Genomic DNA, 21,648 nt, shown 5'->3' on the forward strand with positions numbered 1-21,648 from the left:
ACTCCGTGGCGCCCCTCACTGTAAGTGTACGTGGGGGAGGGGCTGTGTACTGGGGGGTGGGCCGTGTCACGAAATGAGTGAGGTAGGTTCGTTCTCCCCTCCGGGGTGGGATGGTCTCTCCCAGCGAGTCTGTCAAGGCGAGGCGGGCCCCACCCTTTCCTCCCTCCCCTTCGCCGCGTTGGTTCCGCCCGCAGCAGGATTTAGCCGCCGCCTGCCGCCGTCTCCGCCTGTGTAGCTTGCAGCGAGGGGTTCCTGGACGTTTTCTCTTTGCCTTAAAGTCGGTGAGGCGCGGGCCGGGCCGGGCCGGGCCTCCCCCGGGCACTGGGCTGGGAGGAGTGGGGGCCGCGCCGCAGCGGGGCTCCCCGGGCACTGGGACGGGATGGGCCATGGCGGCGGTAGGCCGGGCCATGGCGGCGGTAGGCCGGGCCCTGCCGGGCTGTTCCCCCCCCCCCCCCCCCGCGGCGGCCTGGCCCTGCCGGGTAACAAAGCCCCGGCCTGTGACGGGGAGGCAGCGGCGGTGAGCGCGGCCCGGCTGGAGGAGACCCCCCCTCCCTCCCCCTAGTTCTACCGGCTCCAGAGCGCCTGCAGCGGCCGCCTCCGCCCAGGGAGGCCCGGTGGGTGCTGAGCGGCCGCGGCCGAGAGGGAGGCGGGTGGGGGCTGGGAGCTCCCCAATCCCCGCTCGGGCGGTGCGGCGTGGAGGCCCGCTCCTCCCCCGGGAGCGGCCACGGGATGCTGGGCCGCCAGCTTCGCGGGGGAGCCGGGGCGGGGAGCGAGGACGGGCCTCGGCAGGTTAGTCCCGCGCCGCACGCCTCATGGTCTGATGCGTGTTGTCCCGCCCGTCAATGGGTGAAGGGGTCTGGGTCCGCCGGGCTGTGACCCCGCTGTGCGGGATCGTCCCGTGTCGGCCCGGCCCGCGCGGCGCTGCCTGATCTGAGCTCCGGGTGTCATTAATGACGCCTCACCTCTGTAGAGCGCTTTTCCTTGCCTGTCACTGTGCTTTGCAACGGAGATCGAGATTATTCATATCTTACCAATAGGGAAACTGAGGTACAGAGAGAGTGATTTGCCCAAGGTCACCTCAGACGCCAAGAAAGTTCACATTCACCCTGAGGTTATCCTTTTATGTCTTTTAATTAGACTAACCTGTCTTTGCCATAACAGCTAGTAAATATTGCATGGCTTTAGTGAAAATGTACTGTGCTCTGTCTCCGAGTTACTTCAGTACTGTAGATGTTCTTAGCCACCAGGCAGGCCCAAGAACTGGCAGTGCAGGATTTGCATTTCATATCCCTGACAAGCGTGTGGTTGTGGAAAAGTAGGGGAGGAATGCACTCTAAGCCTTCAGCCCTTCTCAAAAAATAATTTCTTTTTAAAGTGTGGACTCCTTTCACAAGCAGGTGTGTACAGTAGCTGATACACATGCTTAGAGTTAAAATCATCTGCCTCTTAAGGATATCTTGAACTTTTCTTTTTTCACAGGGTGTCTTTTATGAATAATCAAAAGCAGCAGAAGCCAACGCTATCAGGCCAGCGTTTTAAAACTAGAAAAAGAGGTAAATATTAACCATTTTTGTGTGTTGCTCATGGTCGACTCTGTACAGAAGACCTATCAGCATGTGCTGTGCAAGAGAATGAATGCACACAAGCTTATTAGTACATTGTGTATGGCCCAGAGGTCCCCAAACTGGGGTGCATCCCTAAGGGGCTGTGGAGGAACATCTTGGGCCAGCCCCCACAGGGGTGGGGAAGGAGTGCCCCCTAGCTCTGCTCTGGTCCTGCATCCCCGGCACCTGTACCCAGCCCCGGTGCAACTCTGCTCTTGGCCCCATGCCAGCCCCCAGCCCAGGGGGGAGACTGGGAGTGGAGTTGCACCTGGCCACAGGCCTAGCTGCTGGCCTCCACTGCAGCCTGCCTGAAGCTCTGCTCTTGGCTCAGCCACTGGCTGTGGCCCCAGACCCACCTCCTGTGCCCTTGGTCCCCTGTCCACTTCCCATCTCTTCTTCTCCTCCCACCCCCCAGCAGTGGCCCTGCTCCCAGTGGGGGGGGTGGGGGGGTGGAGAGTGTAGGGGGTGTGACTCTCAAAAGTGTGGGGACCACTGGTCTAGCCTTTCAAGAACTTGTTTAGGTAGGTATCTGTAAATAAAGATCTATAAACTTAAACATGAAATGCATTTTTTACCATAATTATACTTTCAGTGTAGGCTAATTCATTTTAAATGTGCCTTGCACCATAAAAAACATCTTAAATTCTGATTATGCTCCTTTCCAAACAATAACTAATGTAGAACACCTTCAACCAGTGTGAAAGTTTGCTGTCATTAGATTTGTGGGAAAACTCAGGCTTCTTCAAGGGGTGTGGGTGGGAGCTGATGGGCTCTTCTAGGGTCTAATTTCAGTCCATGAAGGCAACTTTACTTCCTCTTTCTGTAACTAGATTAGTTAATGAGAACAAATATTCTAGCTGTTGAGGAAACAATAAAAGTGGAGATATAGGTAAAAGGCTAGAGTGAAATGGTGGAGTCATTGGTAATTGGAGAGTGGTGTGGCTAATAAGTAGCTGGAAGAAAACTGCCATTCTCTTTTAAAGAGGGAAATGGATGCTGTTTATAAATTAGGGTCTTGGCTTGCTGTAATCTAGACATTTCTTGAAGGTGAGGAGGGTTCTTACCTTCTCTAGAAGGCTGGCTAGCTCACATTTTTCAGTTCTCTAATTTCTCATTCTAACTGTAGTGACTATGAAAGCATATGATTAGCTTTGATTGGTGTATGAATTTACCTGATTTGTCTCAAGTAGAAGGAAATAAGGAATTAAATAGTCTGTAATAATAAGAGGTTCATCAAAGTAAAACACTGAAGATAGGATTCATGCTTATCTCAAAGTACAGAAAATCTGTTTCTCTGGTTCAGTGTTTCATCCAATGGCACATCTGATTTTGAAGTGGAAGAGTAGGGTTTAGTTTGGTTTTGCATATGAAACATTTCGAATTTAATTGTCTTCAAAATATTGCTTCAGTCTAGGTCTGTATTCCCTTTCAGTGACTCTGCTACCTCTGTTAGTCTTGTAAAGATGGCTGTTCAAAAAAGATTGCCCCCATTTCTCAGGATGTCTTTACTATGGAGACTATAATTGCATAGCTATGTTGGTGTAGCTGTGTTGGCACAATCCCATAGCATGGGTGCAGGGAACACCACCTCCCCAAAGTTTCCTACCTTGATGGAAGCACTGTTCAGTTGTCATAGTTTCATCTTCTGAACACATACTTAAGTTGGCATAGCTATGTCAGTCAGGTGTGAAATGACTCAACAGCTGGCAAAACAATGGAAGGAAGCATTTGGGGGGGACTTGATCGACTTAAGGTTTCCACCACTGTCTCAGTAGGAATCTCCTACCTAGTTGACAAATGACAACTCCTTCAAGGACAGCCCTGAAAGAATGATTGAGGGAAGCTGTAGAACCTTCCCTTTCTGTTGCTTAGGCTTTTTCTTCACTACCAAAAAAAGTGAGGTGTTATGTTAAGAGCAGTGTATTTTGGAAGTGAAGACTGGCCATAGCAAGCATGACTGATCCCAAATACAAAATTTACAGGTTCTGTCCAGAAGAGAGAGGCTGAAACATGGCTAATGGAATGTGATTCTGAATCAGTTTTTTTTAGCATTTCCTATTTAAGACTCAGGTTTTTGTCCTAAATCTGTCTGCTCACTAAGTTCTGACACAATTCATTGTTTTCACACTCTTCCATGGCTTTGAAGCAAACCTCAGAGCAGGACAGTTGCATTCAGAATCTCTTCTGGTTAAGAACTAGATTTCAGTCCTTTCATCTGAGCACCGTGCAAATAGTTTTCAACTGGTTTAGCTGAAACTTGATAACAGGCAAAATGCTGAAATGCAAATGCTTTTTGATGCTTCTATTACAAGAGAGTGGTAGGCCTAACTAGTTAGTGACTAGTTCAGAAAGCATTAATATTGGTTTAAGTAATGCTAAATATTGGTTAGCCTCATTAGTGACTTGCACTTCTAATTTAAATGAGAAATGGCCAGACTCGTGTTAGATGATGTCTGGATTTGAAGTCCTAGCATCACCAGCAGGGAGGGGGACTGCAGCCTAGCTTTGCCTAGGTTAGGTTGCTTGGAGAAGTGCTGAGACCTCCCTTCGCAGCAGGAACTCAGGCAGGGGCTCCCCCATGACCTGCTGCCCATATGGGAGGTACCTGGCCACAGGGCCACCTACTTGGCTGTCTCTGGTGTGGCCTGGGAGGTGGTGGCTGCTGGGTCTTAGTTCAAGCTAGCCAAGGAGGGGCTTGGGCCTCTGAACGCCTTGGGGCGAGGAGATTGCAGTGGCATTTTTATATAGTAATTAATAACAAAAATCTGAGCTGTTATGGTAAGGCTGTGTCTATGTTACCACTTATGTCTGCAAAACATACGTCATTTGGCAGTGTAAGAACACCCCTCCCCACGAGCGACATAAATTTCGCCAGCATAAGTGGTGGTGTGCACAGCACTGTGTTGGCAGGAAAGCTTGTCCTGCCGACATAGCTATTGCTGCTCATTGGGGTAGTTTAATTATGTCGCTGGGAGAAAGCTCTCCAGTGCTTACAGCGGCACAGCTGCATCAGTACAGCTGTGCCACTGCAAGGTCTCAAGTGTAGCCATAGTCTTGGTAATCTGAGACTTTTTACTAAATTTAGTGTGACTGCTCCATTACTCTTGATTTTTTTTTTGATATATTTTTAGGATAAATCTTCAGCCCTAGCATAATCTGGCTCTCACTCTCTTGATGCAGAGACAGTAAAATGGGAAAAACTTGATATTGTTGCAAAACTTAGCAGGAAGAAATGATTGGGAAAACAGGCAGGGATTAGAATGCAATATGTGTAATTTTAAGTATTGGTGCTTCTTGGCCTTAAGTGGAGAAGACTTCGGAGTCAAAATCTTGTAACTTCTAAGTGAACAGTTAATTTGTTCAAGGCTAAACATAGTTGCATATTCTCACTGAAGTGATCAAAAAGATGATCAATGGTGGCTATTACTGCAGCTATTGCAGTTGATAACTGACACATTTGGGTCAAATGGCTAATGCTAAACTCATATGTATTTGTATTAAACTAATGGCAAAGTAACAGTCAGCACTGCCTATTTCTGGCTTCCCTGGTAAACTCAAACACTTTGGAAACTTGCCAGTTTCCTTACTGAATGAATTCCTGAAGTTGGAAGATGCTGATAAAAATAATACTGTCACTTTCTGTAAATTAAAGTGAGATTGAGCTCCTGTAACTAATAGGTTTATCAAATACCAATGCTTTCTCTTTTATTGCAGATGAAAAAGAGAGGTTTGACCCTACTCAGTTTCAGGACTGTATTATTCAAGGTCTAACTGAAACTGGCAGTGACTTGGAAGCAGTAGCAAAGTTTCTTGATGCTTCTGGAGCAAAACTTGACTATCGCCGCTATGCAGAGACACTCTTTGACATTCTGGTGGCTGGTGGAATGCTGGGTAAGTATCTAGCTAAACTTTTAAATATGGCTGCTTTGATAGAACACATCATTCTCTCATTTGGACTCAAATGACACTTGCACATATGCTTAAATGTAGGTTATTGATCTACTTTGTCACCCAAGTTTAAAAATGGATGCTATTTATTTGGATTGCCTCAAACTTTTGTGGTACATAGATTATGCTGTAACAGAGCATTAATTTCTGCTCCACTGGATTGGGGTGGCTGCTTGCACTGCAGCACAAATGGCTCACTTTTTAAATCTTATATCCTTGAACACAATGAGAATCACTAATTGTATTATAGGTTTCAGAGTAACAGCCGTGTTAGTCTGTATTCGCAAAAAGAAAAGGAGTACTTGTGGCACCTTAGAGTAACCAATTTATTTGAGCATAAGCTTTCGTGAGCTACAGCTCACTTCATCGGATGCATCATGAAAGCTTATGCTCAAATAAATTGGTTAGTCTCTAAGGTGCCACAAGTACTCCTTTTCTAATTGTATTATAGTGTCTCGTCTTATGATGGTTACCTGCTCAGGGATGGAAGAGCTCTTGTGATGGGTTCGGTCACAGAGACCCCCTTGGGACTGTCACCTGATGTGCTGAAGTTACCTCTGAGCCCATTTTCCACTGCCAGCTTGGGACTCCAGAACCCTGCCTTGTTCAGCCAGACACTAGCCTGCTGCAACACAGACCCAGGTCTGGTCCGTGCCCCCAAAGCAGCAGACTTTAACTAAAAACTGCTCAGCAAGTCCCCTATCTCCAGCACCCAGACACCCAGTTCTCAATGGGATCTAAACCCCAAATCCGTTTTTACTCTGTATAGAGCTTTATACATATAAACTCAAATTGTCCACCCTCTAACACTGATAGCAAGATATGCACAGCTGTTTGCTCCCCCAGAGGTTAACTTCACTTACTCTGGGTTTACTAATAAAACAAAAGTGATTTTATGAAGTATAAAAAGTAGGATTTAAGTGGTTTCAAGTAATAGCAGACAGAACGAAGTAAGTTACCAAGCAAAATAAAACAAAACACGCAAGTCTAGGCCAAATACATTTAAGAAATTGAATTGGTAAATCTCGCCCTCAGATACATTCCAATAAGTGTCTTTCACAAACTAGACTCCTTAATCTGGACCCAATCCTTTCCCCAGTACAGTTCTTGTTAGTTCCAGCTCAGGTGGTAGCTAGGGGATTTCTCATGACTGCAGCCTCCTTTGTTCTGTTCCACCCGCTTTTTATGGCTCTGGCACAAGGCGTGAATCCTTTGTCTTTCTGGGTCCCCCACCCCTCCTTCTAAATGGGTTTAAGATGGATTCCAGTACCAGGTGACATGGTCACATGTCCTGTGAGACTCCAAGCCTCTTTCTTTCTGGCCTGACTTACATGAACACAGGCAGGCTTACAAGTGAACAGCCATTTACAACCAATTGCCCTGGTTAATGGGAGCCATCAAGATTCTAAACCACCATTAATGGCCCACACTTTGCATAGTTACAATAGGACTTCAGACTAATACTTCATATTTCTAGCTTCAGATACAAGAATGATACATTCATACAAGTAGGATGAACATACTCAGTAGATCATAAGCTTTGTAATGATCCCTTACAAAAGACGTTTTGCATAAAGCATATTCCAGTTACGTTATATTCACTTATAAACATATTTCCATAAAACATATGGAATGCAATGTCACAGCTCTCATAACTAATGGCTTTCTATTTTCAATTATTTTTTTCCATTGTTGCTTCCTCTCTTGGCCTTTATTGCTTACTACTTGCCACAGCACCAAAGCTTGGGGCTCTTGCTTCAGCTTTAAGCTGTCACTGTCCTGAGGCTTCCAAACAGGACCTCAGCATCCAGTACTGGCAGACCAGCAGCAACACTTCTTCGTAATGCAATATCAAGTTTCATCTGCTAAATCATCTCCATTTAATTATGGATACTGCAGCAGCTATTATTCCCTCAACAGTAAACTGCGCTTCTCGCTTCAAGTGACTTAACAAGACTTCTGATATGCTGCATCTAGGTCGCCTGTTCTCGCTACTGTAGAAGCGATGTATGGCAGTGGGTTTGGGAAATATTTACAGCAGGATTTGAGAAGAATGTACAAAACAGCAGATAAACAATCTTCAATTCCGTTGGGTTAGGGATGTTTCCTACTGTGAGGGGACACTGCCTTAAATGATTGACCTTGAACTCTTCAAAGCTTAAACGTTCTTCCATTCTAAAGTTTGTGCATAATTTGGCACGCTTGTCTTCTGTTATAACCTTAAAAAAGGTGCATCTTCAACAGTGAGTGTAACTTTTTACAAAAAGTAGAACTTGGATCATGCAGCATGTGCTTGCTTACTGTGATAAAGCTTTCAAAGGGTCGATTAACTTTAAATGGCCACTAACAATGGTATTGAAAATTTACTTGCATTTCTTTAGAACACTTGTGAAGAGCCTAAAGCACTGTACTAATACTAAACCACAGAACACTAGTGAGAGGGTTGTAAAGTTGCATATCGGGAAATTAAAGCAAATAGGCTGAGTGGCTTTCGTAAGGTCACATAGTACATTAGTGACTGAGTCAGTAGAACCAAAGGGTCCTGACTTATCCAACAAATTACTTCACTGTAGAAAGCACTACTTATAGTAGTGTCCACCATGTGCTAAGCACTCTCCAGATAAGAATGAACTGTCCTTGCCTCAAGGAGCCCATAACCTATGGGTAGACACCTACAGATGTTTACTGCTTGTCAAGTGGATTTGTTTGTGGAAGTGAATCTTCAAGAGACTTTAATATGACGAATAGGCCTTTGAGCTAATTTACAAAGCCCCCGGACCATGCACAGAGGGCAATATGGAAGGAAAAGCTTGTTATGATAAGCTGACAAATGGGCATTTGTCAAGGTTCCCACTCTTAAAACTGGGAAGAGGGCAGAAGGAGATATGAGTTTGGATAAATTAGGAGGGAAAAAATTATATAGGACTTTAATTACAATGCATGATGCCTGAGTTTGATGTGGTAATAGATGGGGAACCAAGTGGAGTAAGATAATCAAAATGAAGGGCAAGGAAGAGGACTCTTGCTCCTGTATTTTGTATAGGTTGGAAGAGGGTAGTGTGTGCTCTATGGATTCTAGAGAGGAGGATGTTGCAGTATTTGAGACAGGAGAAGGCCCTGAATGAGAAGTTTAGTGATGGATATGAAAAGATGTATGAGTTTTGAAAACTCTGAGCGGGAAGAAGTAGCAGGATTTGTTTGAGTGGGCAGGGAGGTGTCAGAATAACTTCCACTCAGGCCTTCAACCTGGTAGGGAGGTTGGCCGTTTTAACAGTGAGGTGTAGAGGTCTTGGGAGGGAAGATAAGCGTATCCTATCCATTCAAATAGGATGTGTTTCTGAAGTCTTGCTCTTATCAGATTACCACCTTTTGGGAAACCTCAATCCATAGTCTTCAGATATGGATGATGAAATGGGTATTGTAAAGCGTCTTGTAATTCTTTATTAAAAGAAATCAATTACTGTTTCCTTTGTAGCATCCGCAAATGTTAGAAAAACTTGTATTTCCACTGCTGGCTCTGCCGAAGAATAAGAGCTCTCTTCCCACATGAAGTGGTACCATTTTAAGTTCTTGGATGTTGTGTATTATAACAACTGACTTGACTATTGAATTCAATAATCTAATACCTGATTAGCACCTTCCATATCTGAACTCCAGTGATGGCTTCTTTGCTTTTTCATTCTTGAAATGTCACACATGACATCCCAAACACACTGCTGTGATGACCTGAGGGCTTGGCTACACTTACGTTTTATAGTGCTCTAACTTGCTGGCTCAGGGGTGTGGAAAAATCACCACCGAGTGCAGCAAGTCAGAGCGCTTTAAAGTGCTTGTGTAAACAGGCTCTTGCTTGGAGCTAATTTCCTTGTGGAGGTGGATTACCAGGAGTGCTGGGAGAGCATTATGGGATTACCATACTCACACTTCAAAGCACTGCTGCGGGAGCACTCCCGCAACAGCGCTTTGAAGTTTCCAGTGTAGCCATGCCCAAAATTTCTACTGTAGATCAGGCCTCTGTTGTCTTAAAGCAACAGGACTTTGTTGCCTTTAACCAGAAGTCCTGCTGTATAATAAATGAATTAACAGACCAGTCTTGATGTTGCATCTTACAAAGACTCTGTTCTAAATCAAAACTGACTTTCACCCCACTTGACCTGTCCTTGTGTACTTTTGATTGGCCTCTAACAAATTTGGTGTGAAGATCTAGGGTGGGATGTCTCAAAATTGCTCTCAGTTGGCCTAACTCCCTGGAATCAGCAGGAAGACTCCCATTGACTATCTAGAAGCAGTTGTACTAATGCTTTTGAAAATCCAATCTTAAATGTTACAAATGACTCGTGCATAGAAGTGATATTTTGCTGTGGGATGGAGCCATGGTTGTCTATTTTTTGCTTTCTCCTTTGACTTTATTGAGGTTAAGCTTTAAAAGAACCTTCCAACACTAAACTGTGATGCTTTAATTTCTGAGCCATTCAAAACTTCATGTGTACATGCAACTCTACAACAGTTATGCTGTGCTTCCAGGGCTGGGTCACTCAATTTGACAGTTATTTTTAATTTTTTTTAATCATGTCTAAGTGACTTTAGATGCTATATTTAGGATTAAACAAATTTACTCTTGTAGCTGCAGTTGGAAGGAAAACTTTCATGATCTGTTGGGTCATGGGTTTTTTGGACAAACTAATCAATGTATTATGGTTCTCATAATACCAAGTACGTTTAGTGTCTTAAGCTCTTCTGTTGTGCAGAATATCAAATGAGAGTTATCGGTCTATTGGTACATCTTGACTTAAGTTTCAATGCAACAATAGCAGATGACAAAGTAAAATTGTCTGCAGGCTTATATTTAGTTCAGTGGTGTAGTCACCACTGATCTTCAGTAAAGGACAGCTATAAGATTCAGCATTGTACAAGACTAAACTTACAGCAGTTCAAAGGGTCACATTTTACTGATTCTTTGCATACATAAGCAAAAGTGTAATTCTTGGTGATCAAAAAAAGTATTAAATTAAAACTGGTATTTCATATTTAAAGTATTAACACTAAAACTTCTTCTAGCCCCAGGTGGTACTCTGGCAGATGACCTGATGCGTACAGATGTCTGTGTATTTGCAGCACAAGAAGATCTAGAAACCATGCAAGCATTTGCTCAGGTGAGTCCTGAGTGTACACTCGAACTTGCCTGAATCTCACCTTTATGTACAATGGTTGATAACTAGCTGTCATGTTTAGCATTGCTGTGGAATAACTGTCTCCAAAAACTGGTCTTGGTGTTTAGATAAAAGTTTAGGTTTATTTGATTTTGGAAGCCTCTCAGAAAATGGCCTTAGACATGCAGCATAAAAAAAAACTGTTACTTTGTAGGGTGGCAAACTATCATTGGTACAAAAACACCAGACTTCCAGACTTGTTAATCTAACCAAATGTTCAACAAAGCCGTTTGAAACTCATTCCATTTGGACTCTAAACAAGGCAAAAAGTAATGTACTAATTCTGTCTTCTAGGTTTTTAACAAGCTAATCAGGCGTTACAAATACCTGGAAAAAGGCTTTGAAGATGAAGTCAAAAAGGTATTTAACAGGCTTCAGATTACAGCAAAAAACCCTGTGGCTAAGCTTCAAGATGACCCCACACTCTAAAAGGAAGAGTGCTGTGACTAAATCTTCACTTACTAGAATAAATTTCCTTATCTTAATGTGGCATTTGATTATATAAATGACAACTAATTTAGTGTGGGATTAAATTTCTGTCAGGGTAACATTCTACTCCTGGTGTGATCTTGTATTTCTGCCCATCATAAGCTATCATGATGGCCAGGAGCAAGCCTCTGTATCTTAACCTTTGGTTCAGGGAGGCACTGACTACACCAGCGATATTTAAGCTTTGTGGCTTCATTTTGGAAGGATTACCATTAGTCTTTCTATTGCAGCTGCTGCTGTTCCTAAAAGGTTTTTCAGAGTCTGAGCGGAACAAACTGGCCATGTTGACAGGTATCCTCTTGGCCAATGGGACACTTAATGCATCAATTCTCAACAGCCTCTACAATGAGAATTTGGTTAAAGAAGGTAACTACTAGTACTAAACAATTCCTTTGGGTGGTGAAGGGTACTGGGAGCAGGGACCAAGAGGCCTTAGTGTGACCGATTAAACCAAAGCTAAAATTTGACATAGATGTGAACTGTGGCAGCAGCACTCTCTCTGCTGCATTACAGTGAGTCTTCTCCAGTGACACAATCTGTTGGCCTAACTAGTTTTGAAGCGAAATTTAATTGGCAGTCTTCTACCTCTCTTCCACCCCAGCATACACACACCTGTGTGAAGGTTTGTCACAGTTCAGGTAGCTGATTATATTATGGAATTGAAGACCCCACAGGATGGGGAGAACCATTAACATTGCAAGCAAGTTCCTCTTCCTTTCGTACTGAACTATTAACAGTAACTTTCTAACTCCTGTTGTGCAGGTGTTTCTGCAGCTTTTGCAGTAAAGCTGTTCAAATCATGGATCAATGAGAAAGATATTAATGCAGTGGCTGCTAGCCTTCGTAAAGTCAACATGGACAACAGACTGATGGTTAGTAGTCGAATGACCTGAACGCTGTTATCTGTCCTTACTCTTGCAGTTACCTGTCCACTTGACCTATCTGAATTACTAAAACTGGTATGCAGTGTTGTAGTTGTGTTGGTCCCAGGATATTAGAGACTAGGTGGATGAGGTAACCGTTTACTGGACAGACCTTTTGTAGGTGAGAGAGAAGCTTACACAGAGCTCTTCAGGTCACCTGAAGACCTTTGTGTAAGGTTGAAAGCTTGTCTCTCACCAGCAGAAGTTGGTCTAATTAAAAGATATTACCTCACCCACTTTGTCTCTCTAAAGCAAACTTGGCAACCCTAGGACTTAAATGTGTCCCAATATGAAATGCAGGCACTAATAACTTCCTATGCATGGGAGTCAATGTAAATGTTGGAGTTTATTTATTTTATATATACATATATTTTTAGGAACTCTTTCCAGCCAACAAACAAAGCCTTGAACACTTTACAAAGTATTTCACTGATGCAGGACTAAAAGAACTTTCAGAATATGTTCGGAACCAACAAACCATAGGAGCTCGTAAAGAGCTGCAGAAAGAACTTCAAGAGCAGATGTCACGTGGAGATCCGTTTAAGGATGTAAGTATACATATATTTAAACCAGATACAAAAAAGTGAACTTCTCAAGTTTCTTGACATTTTTTGTGTAGTTTATTCCACAAAGAATAACTCACCATTACTTGGATCTTCGCTTCCTGGAATCTTAGAACCGAGATTCTTATTAATAGAGTGAAGGGAAAGGAGTCAATTTACAGAACTGTTTACTGGGCTGTATCTAGTACCTGAGTGAGAAACTTGGCAGCTGTTGGAAGACTAAACCTGTAATGCATCTGTATGTCTTACCCACCTATCTGTCCTCTTTAGAGGACAGAACTCATGGGTACTCTGAATTTGGAGTGGTGGCAGAAGGAGTATTCGTTAGATGAAGATGACTCTAGGTGTCACTACTTAAGCATTAAGCTGCTAAGTTGAAGTAGAAAGTCTTGGTGTTAGTGTCCTCACTCTTCCCACCAGCTCAAAAAACTGATCTTCTTGGTCTCAAACATTTACTGGTGACTTGCATTTAATCTTCTAAACTAATGGTGCAGTACCTGGTATTTGCATTGTAAAATGTAAAACTTATCCCTGCTTCTTGACCTATGACTGAACTGCTAGTCTCTAAGGCAATTCAGACCTTTGAAAGGGACTGTGAAAGTGAAATATAAATATTCTGATTATAAGCCACAAAGGAAGCTGTTTAATCAGTAGCTTTCACACTAACATTAACTCACTGACTTTGCAGATAATCTTGTATGTCAAGGAGGAGATGAAGAAAAATAACATCTCAGAACAGACTGTGATAGGCATAGTCTGGTCTAGTGTAATGAGCACTGTGGAATGGAACAAAAAAGAGGAGTTGGTAGCAGAACAAGCCATCAAGCACCTGAAGGTATTTGCTGTAGCTCTGAATAACTAAACTTGCTATAAAGACAATTAGTCTTATCCCATTTTTTCCCCCTAACCTAATTATACCATAAAAGTCCTGGAGTGGAGTATAATGCACCCTCTTCAAAGTAGAACTGCATCCACATGAAGGGGGGAGATTGTACTATTGGTGTAGTTAAAGTAGTTCTACTTTCTGTAGTAGACAAAGCCTAACTCTGTACATCATGTAGCAAAATGGACTCAATCTTGCTTGATGACTCCAGATGCTCTAGTAATACAAATGAGATGCTACTCAATGGAGGAAAAGATTGTTCCCACAGGTAACTAGTTTGTATTAAAAACACTAGTGTGGATTTCAGACACCATTCTTAAATATGCAGCACTTGATTGTTGGACTCAGGGTTACTGTCGTCCCGTAAATCTTGATAAAGTCCATTTCACCTCAAACTGAAATGTTTCCATCAGTAGTAATCTACACTTACAGAGGAAGTTTGAGGTCTTAATCTGATTTAAGATTTACTTTGTATGTTTTGATGTGATGTTAATAACTTGTGCCTTAATGGTTTATGACAAATTCAAAAATTAAAGCTTTAATAAGTAATTCTGATCCCCCATACTTACCCACTACTGATTTTATATTGACAAACAGCTTAAAAATCAGTATTACCTGTTGAAATTATATTTAAAAAAATTGAATTCTGCCAAGCCAGTAGATGGATTGAACCTTACTTAATCAGATAAATTTTTATGCATATAACCAGCAAGTTTCTTGTGTAAATTGCAACTTTTTTCAGAAAATTCAAAACTGTATAAATGGCAAAAATAGCAAATTTCTGTGTTTGCAGGGAATTAATTTTACAGTTAAACCTAGACAGTATCAAGGATGGAATGAATCCTTAAAATTAAGTAATGTTACTTGTAAAACTCATTCTCCTTTACATTGACTAAGGTAACCTTCTTTTTTAATTTTTCATTTATATTTTTGCATTAAAGACCCTTTTCTCTAAGGGGGTGGGGGAACCTAGTTTAAATCAGTTTGGAGGTATTTTCACAATGTCTGTGCCCTCTGAAATAGTGATTTACACACGGCTGGAAATATATATCTAATCTCTTGTATTCTTTACAGCAATACAGCCCTCTGCTTGCTGCCTTTACTACCCAAGGTCAATCTGAACTGACACTCTTACTGAAGATTCAGGAGTACTGTTATGACAACATTCACTTCATGAAAGCCTTCCAGAAAATAGTGGTGCTCTTTTATAAAGGTAACTAAAGCTTTAAGGCTGCAGAATGTAACTGTTTGCAAAGACTTCCAGCTCTTAAGTCAGAGCTCTGAAAACCTAATTTCTGACCTGTGGCAAACACAATTGTCAAGATTCTCTGCAGTCAGTTAATTGGTAGCTGAAATCCTGGTGCTTGCATGCCCATCTGTACAAACCACTATCCTTAGCCATTTCAGGTAAATTGCTAAACCGCAGTGATGAGCAAGGGCCTCCATGCTAACTCATTAGAGAGAGTTTTAATGTCAACTGCTAATCTTTGGCTGGAGTCTAGTAGCCCTGGTGCATTCTTGCCCTATCAGATCAGTCTAGCTTCTACACAGAGAACTTGCATTTTAAAGTTTTCCATCTATTAATAGCAAAAATATATATGGCGTATGGGGAAAAGAAACATGAGCCAGTTTTCTGGCAAGAGCTGTACAGATTAGCCAGACAGAACCTCCTCTGGTTTCTGTACTGCTTAAAGCTTCACCACCTGTCTCTTTCCATAAGTTTGCTCACTCTGCATGGAGACAAAATGGTTTTCTACTTCATCTCTGCCATATGGCTGCATGATGGCACTCCAGGGACAGGGCTGTTACAGGCCTTTCTTAAGGAGCACATATGGACTACAAACTGTCTACTTTCTGGGAGTAGATATTAAACAGAAGTAGGATATGGTGTCAGTTCCTTCTGTGGGAACTTAACTATTTCCTGACTTTAAAGCAGTCTCCTCTGAGAGTAGAACTTAAATGCAATTTTCACTAAATACAAATCTTGAAACTTGTCTCTAATATAGCCTCAAGTTGTTAGCATGACATACAAGAGAAACTGACTAGTCACATGACTGTCAAATAGACTTCACTCCCCTCCTACTGCATCTCTTTCAGAAGAAAAATTGTCCTGTCACCTTTATTGTTAACAAATGGTGACTTTGGTATATGCCATAGACCTGCATGTCAAACTCTACAAATGGGTACTCAGTTTAAACAGTCTTGTTCCTAGTAGTGTGTGGAATGGGAAGCCTTAAGGGAATGAGTATATGGGGGTGAAGGGTGACCATGTGCCATGGCTGCCAAGCAGGGGTGTGGCTGGGAGAACCTAGTAAGCTAGCCCTCAAAGCAGTATGTTGGCACAGACTACTTCCACAGTAACCCTGCCTTGGTATGTCTTAAAACAGCTGAAGTTCTGAGTGAGGAACCCATCTTGAAATGGTATAAAGATGCACATCTTGCAAAAGGAAAGAGTGTTTTTCTGGAACAAATGAAAAAGTTTGTGGAATGGCTCAAGAATGCTGAAGAAGGTAATTAAATTGTGACTGACTGAAATGTTAGCTTGAAGTTAAACCACCGGAATGGGTTTTGTAAAGGAACACTAAAATCCCTGGTATAGCTAGCCCCAATCTCCTCTTGTCTGCACCAAGGTAAAGTCTCCCTGTGTAGCCACTTTCTGCCTCCTGCCAGCATAATTATGGCTCTATTGTGAGGAGAGCATCTCCTGTGGACATAATGCTGTTCACACAAGTGCTTTTGTTGGTGAAACTGGGTTAGGGAGGGTTTTTTCTCCCCACACACCTGACAAAAGTGCTAGTGTAGACACAACCTGTGGGATAGAAGTTCCTTAATGATAGGCTCTTAACCAAGCAGTGTAGACAGAGGGAGTCTTACTAAGCTTTGTTCTTCCTGTTTGCGTTCCAACTTGGATTGGATGTAAGCAACAGAATCTGAGCCTATGTAAAACTTCCACAACATGGTGGCTGTTTTGAAACTGCCATTTAAAAGTTCAGCTGGCATAAATTAAATGGCCTAGTCTCATTAGCCTACTAAGGCAGCCACTGTTTACTGACTAGACTGAAGACTTATCCAGTGAGTTAATTGTGGGCTCCTCTAGATGAATGTCAGGTCACTTCAATGCTATGTTCAAAACCTCCTTGCACTGCAATTAATTTTACCAGAATCTTGCTGATTTGTGTCTAATCTTTAGACAGTCATGTATGACTCCCAGAAGCATTGACACTTACTGTAGTATCACATACCCTTTTGAAATGCAAAATAGTGTTTTAGGCTGAGCTGGCACTATCCTATTAGTTTGTTTTTGAAAGAAATGTGGACTATGCAACATGAGTTAACCAATGTTCAATCTCCTAATTTTTTTTTTCTTTTCAGAGTCCGAGTCAGAAACTGAAGAGGGTGACTGACTTGTGAAACTGTGTCCTCAGTAAAGCAAACAGGAGCTGTAGATAAATGTCATGTCTTGTGTGTCCTTTTTTGGTTCTTACATCCTACCTCCCTGTATCAAGCATGATACAAGGACTCTCATAGCAAATTTATTTTAACTGTTTTCTATAGTTATTGAAGATACTGGTTTTAGTTTTTAAAACCATGTTTTAAGTAGCTTACAGGAGCTATAGATTTGACTCTAACATTGCATTAGTCCTTTCAGTTATGTTTCTACCTCCTGTATTTTCTACTGTAATAATGTAAGTAAGGCCTTCCACAACCACAAATCATTTTATCTTGGGTTTTCTATATAAACATTTACAGGTAGTCATAATTTGGTAAATGAGATTTGTTATGGAAATTGTTTGCAAATTAAACTATACATGTGTCTCACCTCCAAAAGGCCATGGGGGACAGAAGTGATTTGGCATGAAACTTGAGAAATTGTACTAACTGCTATGGAAATAGCTTCTCTATGTAAGTCTCTTGATTTCACAAGCACTGGCTTATGCAGGTATGTTCTTCAAAGTAATACTCTAAATAGGTATTGGCTAGCCTTTTATATGGGGGGGCTGCCAAAAATGCCTAAGAACTTAAATTTGTTTCTGTACAACTTCTAGATCCCTAGTTTTGCCATTCAAGTGGAAGATAACTCTCATACACCTGACCCTAGCTGGCAAGATTCTGTAGTCAAACTTTTTTTTCTCCTGCCAAGCAAAGCAAGCCTACTAGCTGTCACATGCCTATTAAACTTGCCCTCAAGTTTTAATGCCATGTACTCTTATTGGTTATGGATCACTAGAACTCATGCTATAAAAATGCATAATTAACATCTCCAATAGCAAAGGGAGAGACCAAAAAGTCAAAGTGTAGCTGCAGTTTTAATTTTTTACTAAAGGCAAACTACTGTTCAGTGGTACTGCTCAGGGTCTCACTGCTAATTTCTGCTTCACCTCAAACCAAACCCTTTCCCCTCATATCACTGAGTTTCTATAGTGTTAATCCTACCTTCTAAAGGCCATGCATTTAAGACATACTATGCACATGCATCTTGTGGCAATAGGCTTACTAATGCTACCTGTTTTCAAAAACCCAGCTATGCTAAACACTGAAATGTCTAGATTCTTAATGGTATCACTTTCTCAGGACATCCTTGTTGAATCAAGAATAGGGAGACCTTTGGAGCCATGTTGTCAGAACCTAATGAAAATTCCCATTGTGAGTGAAGTACTTGTTAGAGTGATCTTGGTAGAACTTTGGCACACATGTATTCAATAGGTTTCTACTGTAGTGATCTGCTTCCTTTGTAACTTGTCTTCTAAGGATTTTTTTAAAATAAAGTCCATCCTTCAGTTTTGCCAAATCAAAGTTAACTTGTGCTATATGGTATAAACCTTCCTGAGTTTTACAAATTCAATACTCTTCCAAACCTGAATTGTCCACTCTTAATCTAGTTTGATCACTGTTTTTAATTTTTCCACCTTTTTCCCTCTGATACTAGAGGTACAGCTTCCTTGGCATAATGGTGAAACTAGCTTAAAATACAGCAAATGCCCTATCTAGCTCCTTACATAAGATAAATGAGCAGGTGAGGTAGACTAGTTTATTGGCCCCACAGCTGTTGGTGACTCAAGTGTACCCTCACTTCTAAATCAGCTTTAGTAAGTGCTCATTACCTTATACCTATAGGCTTTGTTGTAAACATCTTTTCCTGCTTCAGCACAGGAAGTGCTAAACCAACCACCCTGTTGAACACAGTAATAAACTTTAATCATTAACAGTCTAGGAACCACTACTGCTGCATAGAAGCCATTTCAAGCAGCTTTATTGAAATAAACTTAAGTGTTCAAATAAGAAACATGGTCATGATACAAACAGGACATTTACAAAGCTAACTGTACAAAATAAATAAATCTTATGTTTTGTTGACTGACACAGTCTATATCTGCTCTGGAGAACTACAAGTATAGAGTTTCCTGCTTTAGGGCAGAAAAGAAAGGATGGGTCAAGGCCTCATCAAGAGTAATTCTCTTGGCTGGGTCATACTCCAACATTTTTTGAATGAGGTCAAACAGATTCTCATGGTCCAAATCTTGACAAAGCATGAACTCCTAAAAAAGGGGAGGGAAAAAAAGCAATGTTAGTGGAGGAAACTTAATTTTTTTCTTCTTCATCGAACAAAGTTATCAACTCTTACCTTAAGTGGTTTACAGCGTCTTGAAACATATCTACCTGCAGAACTATGTTCATCCCAGTCCAATTGGTTATGGTGGAAATACTTGCGCTTCCTGCAGATTAAAAATTGTTTGAGAGGCAATCACAAACCAATGTTCTAAAACAGTAATATGACCATCAACTAATCCTTTGGGAAGAGGCTAGAAGTGTATATTGTTAATACTTTCACGATGCAGTTTTTAGAAGGTAACAACACTTAAAGAACAGATATGCTATCATATAGAAATGGATGAACCAGGCTAATCTAATCACATATCTCACCCCTGACACATCAGAAGACAGAGCAGAAAGATGTGGACAAGTGAAGAAAACAGGGTATTTGTTTTGAACAGGTTTGACTCAGATCAATTATCCTTTGCAATGTATCTGTACATAACTGACATTTGACCTATTTCAGCCTGAGGTGAGGTAAACCTGGACCAGAAGACAGTTTAATTATGGAAATCAATTTAAAAATACTGTACTCAATTCATTTGTCCCTGTCAGTAAATAAGAAAGTAGTACCTAGCTCAAGCACCCCCATGTCAGGATGAAGATACCTGTGCTGAGGTTCCATTCCTGTCTTTTCTTAGTACAGTAAGTCAGTGCTCATTTGCCAACTTTCACCTAGGTCCAGCCTCAACCATGCAGAAAGGGTAGTGCATAGAAGCCACCTTTCTGAAGGCCTACCCACCCACCCTCTGCAGACCATCACACTGGAAGCAGAACTCTGCAGCCAGCATAGGTAGCTAGAGGTAAGCAGGTTTTTGTTTTGGGGGGGTTTTTTTGGCGTTAGCTCAAGTCAATATTACACTGTCCTGAGATATCTATGCCCCTCAGACACTTGTGCATTTTCTACAGCCCCAGGAAAGCAGAACATTGCTGTTCTCAGCCACAACTCTGGATATCTAACCAACATACGAACTGGAACTTTAACTTAGATGAAATTAAAATCTACTTGATTTTAAACCATTATAAAGCAAACAGGTTTGAGTATAATTACCTGGTCTTCTCTATCATGTGAATTGGTAAAGGCCCCAGTATTCTCTCCATCATTGCCAAATGCTCTTTACTATCATGTGTCTAAAGAAAGAGTAGAAGAGTTAAGCTTATTACCCTCCTCTAATTTGTTTAAAAAAGTCTATTCAGGAAGAGATGCTAAGGTGTTTTGTTCCCCCCCCCCAAGTTAACTGCAGAAAAACCATTAAGTAGATGTGTGGATTAATATACAATTGTCAAGTTTTCCAATTCATATTTTGACAACTGTACTTCCTTGGCTTTTCACTTGTCAGAAGCTTATTTGTAGAGGTCAACTTCCACAAATCATTTACAACTAAATGTTATCACAAAACTAAGAAACACTTTCCTCACATTGGCAGATTAAGTTAAAAAATACCAGTATCAGCCTTCAGTATTAGCATTTGAGGTGGTGGGCTGTTTTAATAGAGTTGGTCAAAGAAGAAAGTTTAATGGAAGCTTTATGTTTTCATCTAAACTTAGAAACAGAGTCCCACCCAGCTCTGATACTAAAGCAGTTAAGCAAGGCTAAAGTATTAAAGCTTTATTTTTAAAAGCTACCTTCTCTCCCATAACAACTTGTTCCTACTACAAGCACATCCAGGAGACTGGCCTTTTTTGGGTCATTTTTAAAATGAAATGTGTTTAGAAATACAACTTCAGCATAGCTTGCTACAACACAGTCATTAAAATAAAGCTTACAGTTGCATTGCCTCAGTAAAGCTTTATACCTGCTAAGACTTGGACATGCCCAAGCAATGTACCTAAACTACTGCAAGGGAAACAAAAGCATGAACTCTGGGACTGGAAATTAAAGGGGCCACTGTTTTACTCATGTTTCAATTTTAAAGCTACATATTTTAGTTATGGATTTAGGATCTTGAATCTATTTGCTGAAGACAACTTTTCTGATCCATAAGTGACATACAGTGAGAACAAGCTGGATTTTGGAATTTTTTTAATGTATCAACCATGTTGGTAGCATACTATATGTGCCTACATAGGCAGAGAGAAGCTTCACAGTGAACAGGGGTCATTTCTGTGCAGCTGTATGTTCTCTTCTTTATGTTCCCATTACAAAAGAAAAGGACAAATGGTTTCCTCACCATCAGAATGGCTATAGAAAAGTATTCCCCCGCATATAAAAAATTTATAGTTACCTACCGGAAATACCGTGAATCCAAGGTAATACTCTATGAGAATACAGCCTATGCTCCAAACATCACAAGGTTGTGACCATCCCAGGGCTGTCAAAAAAAAAAAAAAATTGCAAGATTCATATCCATTTTGGGAGGGGGGGGAAGCAATACCCTTTAAGTGATATTAAGCAGTTAACCTACTCCCAAGTGGTGATGTAGACAGATTAGTAAA

At 41.4% G+C, this 21,648-nt stretch overlaps 2 protein-coding genes across 11 annotated transcripts in view; one reads left to right on the forward strand and one right to left on the reverse strand.

Moving 5' to 3' along the window:
* Window positions 1-21,526, forward strand: BZW1 (basic leucine zipper and W2 domains 1). Of its 6 annotated transcripts, none has more exons than XM_073306381.2 (12): window positions 1-20; window positions 1,480-1,553; window positions 5,319-5,495; window positions 10,611-10,705; window positions 11,057-11,122; window positions 11,482-11,617; window positions 12,014-12,123; window positions 12,552-12,722; window positions 13,426-13,572; window positions 14,695-14,833; window positions 16,008-16,130; window positions 16,993-21,526. In XM_073306381.2, the coding sequence occupies exons 2-12, from the start codon at window positions 1,490-1,492 to the stop codon at window positions 17,022-17,024; spliced, it is 1,260 nt and encodes a 419-aa protein (XP_073162482.1). In that variant the 5' UTR covers window positions 1-20; window positions 1,480-1,489; the 3' UTR covers window positions 17,025-21,526. The 6 variants fall into 6 exon arrangements, with proteins under 6 accessions (XP_073162482.1, XP_073162483.1, XP_073162478.1 ...); XM_073306382.2 differs by lacking the exon at window positions 1-20 and adding an exon at window positions 154-277; XM_073306377.2 differs by lacking the exon at window positions 1-20 and adding an exon at window positions 192-281.
* The window catches only part of CLK1 (CDC like kinase 1), a 14,554-nt gene continuing 11,760 nt past the window's right edge, over window positions 18,855-21,648 (reverse strand). For 4 of the 5 annotated variants that reach the window (XM_073306374.2, XM_073306372.1, XM_073306373.2 and 1 more), the window contains 4 exons: window positions 21,442-21,524; window positions 20,264-20,343; window positions 19,244-19,334; window positions 18,855-19,157 (listed from right to left, as the gene is read on the reverse strand). In XM_073306374.2, coding sequence (XP_073162475.1) covers window positions 19,005-19,157; window positions 19,244-19,334; window positions 20,264-20,343; window positions 21,442-21,524 — 407 coding nt within the window. In that variant the 3' untranslated portion in view covers window positions 18,855-19,004. The remainder of the gene's footprint in view (window positions 19,158-19,243; window positions 19,335-20,263; window positions 20,344-21,441; window positions 21,525-21,648) is intronic. The other variant, XM_073306375.2, reaches the window with a different exon arrangement.

Source organism: Lepidochelys kempii, chromosome 11 (genome assembly GCF_965140285.1).
Source record: "Lepidochelys kempii isolate rLepKem1 chromosome 11, rLepKem1.hap1, whole genome shotgun sequence".
NCBI classification, from domain to species: Eukaryota; Metazoa; Chordata; order Testudines; family Cheloniidae; genus Lepidochelys; species Lepidochelys kempii.

Excerpts from the sequence above, each read along its gene's own strand:
- BZW1 (XM_073306381.2), top strand. The coding sequence starts at position 1,490 with ATGAATAATCAAAAGCAGCAGAAGCCAACGCTATCAGGCCAGCGTTTT. Across the intron at positions 5,496-10,610 it reads GGTGGCTGGTGGAATGCTGG|CCCCAGGTGGTACTCTGGCA; the intron begins GTAAGTATCTAG and ends AACTTCTTCTAG. Across the intron at positions 14,834-16,007 it reads AGTGGTGCTCTTTTATAAAG|CTGAAGTTCTGAGTGAGGAA; the intron begins GTAACTAAAGCT and ends GTCTTAAAACAG.